The 6,734-nt window shown below is 33.8% G+C and overlaps 1 protein-coding gene and 1 long non-coding RNA gene across 7 annotated transcripts in view; both read left to right on the top strand.

The window, feature by feature from the left end:
- Nucleotides 1-624, top strand: part of LOC111366790 — a 2,645-nt gene extending 2,021 nt beyond the window's left edge. Inside the window, exon 3 of the mRNA XM_022987485.1 lies at nt 544-624. Within this exon, the coding sequence (XP_022843253.1) occupies nt 544-624 (81 nt within the window). The remainder of the gene's footprint in view (nt 1-543) is intronic.
- Nucleotides 625-1,649: 1,025 nt separating this feature from the next.
- Nucleotides 1,650-5,397, top strand: LOC111367601. Of its 6 annotated transcripts, none has more exons than XR_002697856.1 (5): nt 1,650-2,016; nt 2,143-2,347; nt 2,465-2,533; nt 3,432-3,658; nt 3,784-5,397. It is a non-coding gene; the product is annotated as an uncharacterized LOC111367601 (long non-coding RNA). The 6 variants fall into 6 exon arrangements; XR_002697858.1 differs by having other exon boundaries at nt 1,650-2,347; nt 3,784-4,076; nt 4,155-5,397; XR_002697860.1 differs by having other exon boundaries at nt 1,650-2,347; nt 4,019-5,397.
- The last annotated feature ends 1,337 nt before the right edge of the window (nt 5,398-6,734 follow it).

Raw genomic sequence — 6,734 nt, 5'->3', positions numbered from 1 at the left:
GGGGGCAAGGCATGATACTATGTGACCGCATGGTTTAACACCATACGGTCGCATAGTAGAGTCAGTTACGGGTTTTAACTCGTAACTTGGCTCTTCACTTCACACATCCTCCCATCACCCAACACACGACCTTAACACACACGGCTCTCACACACCATCCTCTCCACTTTCAATTAGAACACTTGCACACTCATGCACACAGCCTAATCAAGGATTAATATTCAACTTCAACTCCTCAAAATTCACCTGGTTTGACATTGATTGCATATCATTACACTCCACCATTTGGTTTACAAGATAAAGCTTCTCATCCCTAATTTATCAATTTCGAAATTTGGGGCATCTTGTTTTCTCGGGTTGTTTGATGGACTAGGGGCATTGTATGTCGTGATGTGTTGGCTTGTCAATGGATCTTGAATAATGGAGTTGAAATTCGCAATTATGCATTGCCAAAAGTTAGGGAAAACTACTTGTGCTCCCTATGTGTTCGATGAATTACCTAAGTGAAATGTTACATTCATTTTTATGAATTTTGCACTTTAGATAATTGATAGTGAAATTGAATTGCATGTTGTAATAAATGCCTATGGAAATTTAGGGAATAACCCTTACCAATCAAATTGAACATAACTAGGCACAAGAATGACTAAGTCATGGCACATCACGTCCCCTACTTTGCCCCACATTTTGACAACCCAAATGATCTAAAATTTGACTACGTGCTACGCCAACATGAAAGCTTACACCAACATGAAAGCTTCCATTTGTCCAGAGGTTGCTCGGGAAAATTTTACATAGTCAGAAGGGAAAGCGAACCCAAGCAAGGTCAACCTCACCACAGAAAAGATTTCTCGGTGATGCCCGGGGGTGAAAGTCTTCACTTGGTCATGGGCGTAATTGAACAAAAGAGCATATTTGATCCTAGTTTTGTTGGTTTTTTATATTTTTGCAATATTAATATATCTTGACCCTAATTTCATAAATATGTATAACATGTTATACATGTATCTTGAAGCAAGTTTGGTGGGTTTGTGCTACGTGTTTGATATTTCACGCTTTCTTGCTAATCCATTATATTTCCCGGTACAGTATTATAATTAAATTTTTAATATTTACAAAGTTAAATTAATTCAATTAATGATATGTTTAATCTCAACTCTTACAAAATAACGTGGTCCAATCTTATCTGTCTTTGTGTCTCTTGTTGAGTTCTTCAAAGATTTGATTGTTAAAATCATAGGAAAATGAAAATAGCGAGCTCAAAATAATTAAGAGAAGTGTTATCGAGCTTCAATTAGATTTCTTTAGAACGGTAGAAATGACACTACAGTAGAATAACATATTTGACTATAATATAGGTCAATTTGATTATATTGACTTTGAGTTAAAAATTAGAAATAGAAAAATCATATTTTTGGGTTTTAGCTAAGTTAACTAGTTAGCAAATTTATTTAGAAAAATAAAATAATGACTTATTTAAAATAAATTAATTAAAAAATTAGAGAGATTATGTTCTTATTTGGTTTTTCGATTCTTGATCTAGAATCGAGTACCGAACCGAACTAAACTCGTTGATTTTTCATTCAAATACCCATTCGAATATTTAATTTAAGATGAACCGCTCGATTCGGTGAGACCATTCTTTCGGTACTCATTTGTCCCTCTCTCCATTCCTCTATGCAATCGACCACTCCTTCTCTCCCACTAAATCAAAGAAGCCCGAAATTAATCCAAGTGGAGGGGAATGAAGTAATTTTTACTGTACAGAAATAAGCCTCTCAGTGCCAATATCTCCATCATCTACGTCGTCATCTTCGCCTCCACCTCTACTGTCGTCCTCCTCCTCCGTACCCTTTGGTACCATCACGGCTAGCTCCCTGTTGTCATAAGCCGCGGATAGCCAGCTCTGGCCGCGTACACTTATTGGAGTCGAAATCGCCATAGATCGAGCTCCAACTTACTTCTTGACAAGTCAACGACACCATTTTCTCGGTTTAAATTCTTAGTCACTCCACGGTAGATCTCAGTTGCATCGATAGTGAAGCCTTTGTATTATCTTCATTGATTTGAAATAATTTGCAGGAAGTGAAACATATATCTGAAAGTATAATTATCATGCTTCAATTTCTTCTTTTTGTATAGATTTTCCCCCTTTTTGGAGCTGTAGTGCAAGAACTGAACACAATTGGTAGTGGGTTATTGTTTGGTTTAGAGAGGATGGAGTGGCTACCGTCTATGACTGTGTTCGATCCATCAAGATGCAAGCAGTGATTTTGTAGGTGTTCTAGTGATGAAAAGGATTGCCAACCCTACTTCTTCAAATACTTTGGAGATAATTTTCATTTAGGTTTTTGAATGCAATTTAAAGATTATTGATTTTATTTTTTTAGGGGAAATAGCTTTTGGTTGATTTTATTTTAATAACTCTTTCGTAAACTGGTTATTTTAATTAAACAATTGATAGGGGCAAAGATTAGGCAATTGGCATTTTCAAGGGCTCTAGGGATTACCTTTGGCGTCTTTTCCATTTGTGGTATACTAACTTTCATTGATATTAAAAATTAATTTTATTGAGATTGGATTGAGCTTCCAATTGATGTTTCTTTTAATACATTGCCCATTAATATCTTAGTTTTTTTTTTTTTTTTTCCAAGCAGAAATAGAAAAGGGAAGCTTATTGAGTTCATTTAAGCTGTAACTTAGTTGCTCAATAGCTCAGTTGTCTCTTTGATAAAATTACAACTCTAAATATAGTGCTTACTTTGTAAGATCAGCGGGAAAACCTATGTGTATCCTTAGTACAAGTAGATGCATTTCTGGCACATAGAAAAGAATAGAGATGTAAGGAATGCTAATTTAATTGTGTAATATCAAGTGCCATCCGATGAACAGCTATTTATATGAGAACAATGAATTTTTGGATGAAGTTAATCCAAAAGAGAGGTACAAGATATACCTTAATTTATAGGGACGGAGTTGCATTAATGCCATGATATTTATAGAATACAAAAGTAGTTTTCCTCATATTTCTCCACTGCTACTAGTTAATTTTATTTCAAAATTGCACATTCAGAAATTTGGTTTCTATATTTTTATCTATGCACCTAAAATATTTCATCGCTTCAAAAGCTCACTTACTCTAAATATCCTAGAGAGAGAGAGCTATGCTTGAGAGACTTTTTATTAGGAAAGTGATGACAATGTCCAGAGTAAAGCATGAGATCCTTGTTAAGGTGAGAGAGATGGACAAAATTGCAATTTATTAGTAAACCATGGTTCAAGTCAATATTGAAATAGGTGCTCCAAATTTGTCTATTTGTTAATTCCCAATGTTACATTAAAATGTGCATAGTTTTGAACGTTTATAATTCCAAACTATGTGTCAAAAGCACCCTCTCTCTTAATTATTGGCATGACGCATAAAGTGACAGGTCCCGAGGTGATGGTGGAGCCAGAGGAAGTTGAAGAAGGGCAATATCCTCATCGAAACTCAGACTAGTACCACAGAAGGCTTTGCTAGGATAAAAACTTCATTATGATAGTTTTAGAAATTCTCTCTTTTTTTCCCTTTACATGTATTTTTTTTTTCTTTGCATAGGAAATTGATCTGGAAAGTAAAGCTAGATATGACAAGGCTATATTTAAAGTAATTGATTTTGTGAGTTTTTTTTTTTTGTCCATTTTGATGTTTCTTTTTGTGTTCTTATGTTGTTTCTATTCTACTATTTAAAGCTTTGATCATGATGTTGTGCTCACTTGATTGATCTTTTTATTTGTTGTTAGGATGATTATGTAGGAGATGATGATGAGTACAAGGAAAAGTTAAAGAAAGAAAGTTTAGCATTCTTCTTCTTAGCCACATAGTTTTCGTGTAGCATTGTTCTTAGTTGCATAAAAATACTTCTTATATTTATGGGTGAAACAAATTATGTGTACATAATCTGTGAAATCAGATAATCAATGAATTGTTTGTATCCATTTTCTCATTGATTTCCATTGATTTGGTTGGTGGTTTCAGATACGGAGATGGCAAGCCTACCAACAATGCAGCAAGGTTCTACAAGTGGTTTGCATAGGTAAAGTATAATTATTGAGAGTTACATTCTCCATAGGACTCTGCATTAGATTTAGGTTAATTTTTATATGCGATGCAGGGAGAAGAGAGAGGTGACTGGATTAAGAATCTTTATTATGAAGTATTTGGCCTTGGAAACATGAAATATGAGTATTTTAACAAGGTCTAAGATTGATAGTTAGAAGATATAAATAAAGTTCAGTTCTACATTAGCTCAGATCTCTATATCTCAAATTTTATTGTTCAATAAATCTTATTGGTAATAATTAGTTGATTTTTTTCTTTTGTTCTTGTTGTTCGAGGTTTTAAGAGATCATTCCCAAAATACTACAATATTCGACATCCTTTGGAGTTTGTTGAGTTCAAGTCTGTTGCTTTCATAATCTTCTTTTGTATTTTTCCCCATTTTGTTCCCTTTTTCGAATGATTTAGGGGTTTGTATGTTTGTAGATTAAATTTTGAATTTCATCATTTTCAAACAAAAAATGTGGAAAAAGTGACTTTCGTGTCAATTTCGGCCAAATATTCGAACTTGATTAGATAGTTAAATTATAAATGTAACTTGACTAACTTGCTCTACTCATCGAGTAGATCATCATAGTATATTTGGAAGCTCAAAACCAATTCCAGAATGAATAAAAAATAGCGGTCCAAAGTTGAAAGAAAAAAGAGGAAAACTGGCTTGGAAGAATTGATGACCCGAAGGAAGAATCAAGAAATTGAATGAGCTAAGTATCAATTGGGAATCATAGTGAGATGATGGAACAAGATGGACGAAGAGAGGAGGCCAATAAACAAGAAAATAGAGTTTGGGGACCAAAATGGCAGAAATTGGAAGACTTCTACCATGCGGTCAGATGGTAGAACCTTCTTACGGTTGCACAAGATGGTCCAAGGTGTTCCAGAACCAAAACCAAGTGTACCATGCGGTCGCATAGGTTAACACCATGTGGGCGCATGGTAGGAATTTTTGACGCGATTCTTCAGTTTCCTGTTTTTGTTAAAACTCTTTTGCAACTCAATTAGGACGTGATATATAAACCTAAACTTGCCAAATTTCAAGGGAGAATGCATGAGGGGTAACAAAACACATCTCGGCAAAGATTTTGTGCAAAAGTAACCAAGTATTTCATGAAGATAATCGAGATTTCACATGAATTCATAATCTAGTGATGTTTTATCCTCAAGAAATCATATATTCTGTTATTTTCTCAATGTTAGGTTAAATATTTTTGTATTAGGAGATCGATAAACCATGTGATGTAATATTTGGATTTCTAGTTTAGTAATTCGACATTAAAACGCGTATTTGATTATTTGAATGATTTATATACATTAATTGACTTCCATAATTAAGTGTACATAATCATGTGATGTGTGGTGATTTACTTACTGAATTCGAAAGAAGGGAAATAAATTTGACAATATATAAATCTTAGTAGGATCCGATAGGGGATAGAGATATACCCTTATTCTATGCATGAATCGTTAAGTGCTCATAAAATTACATGCATTCTTATATATATGCATCCGTCATAGAGAAATAGGCTGGTGGTATATGAGAATAGATTCAATATTGCTCGAGAGAGAGTGTTGGATAGATTTAGGAGTATTAATTCTTCAATAATTCAATAGGTTCAATATTGCTCGAGAGAGAGTGTTGGATAGATTTAGGAGTATTAATTCTTCAATAATTCAATCGTATTGTCATATTGTGAAACTAGGGTTAAAGGCAATCAATGCATGGGAATTCGTAATCCTAGTGCGTTTAATTCTCATTGAATAAAGTCAACTTGCGTTCCAACTATCATATTGCATTCCAAATCATTTAAATACATCATTTTGCATTTTTAATTCATTCAAATATCACTTTAGCAAAATCAGGGTTTATCAAAATTAGGGTTTATTAGGTTAAAAATTCATTTTTGATAATCTCGTTTTGGTTAAGGCTACGGTATATAAAATTGAACTACTAAATTTTTGTAGGACGATATTCGGACTCAAATTTTTCACTTTATAACTTGTTACGAACCGTACACTTGCAGTGTTTTAAATTGAAAAATAATTTCGTGAACAATAGGCTAACTATAGCAAGTGATTCTTCTGCTCGTAAAGTTGCGAGGTTTGATACACAACTTCGCTCACAATCCCTCATCCTTTATAAATGGACTCTTTGAATGTCCATTATGCATCCCATATCATTTTTGCATTGAGCACTGCATAAAATCTCTTGCAAAGCCTCTTCAAAAAACATTCCATATCTTTTTCCTTGTAGAGAGGATAAATTCCATTCAAGTTCCCTGGAACTTTAGGTTTGAAGTGCTTTTACCACAAGTTGAATCCGTTGTATCTTGGAAGACAAGTGCCATGAACTATTAGCATCATTATGGGGCAATTTTTTCTTAAAGAAATAGTGATATTTCACCTACCTTGGATCTTTTCTTCTTCTTCTTGATTTCCTGTTTTCTTTGTGATTTATATACCATAAGGTTCTTTCCATATATTGTTGTGTTTAATTGCATTTCTACAGATTAAACGTTGATATTACATTTATCACATAAAAATCCTCTTATCACCATATATATTCTGGCACTACAATCTTAAGAAAAAGATGCTATCTGTGGTTGTTTTGTAGATACAAACCTGTGGTCTTCATCTT

The sequence above is a fragment of the Olea europaea genome, chromosome 18 (genome assembly GCF_002742605.1).
Source record: "Olea europaea var. sylvestris chromosome 18, O_europaea_v1, whole genome shotgun sequence".
Taxonomy (NCBI): domain Eukaryota; kingdom Viridiplantae; phylum Streptophyta; class Magnoliopsida; order Lamiales; family Oleaceae; genus Olea; species Olea europaea.
This window is presented reverse-complemented; position numbering and strand designations above follow the sequence as displayed.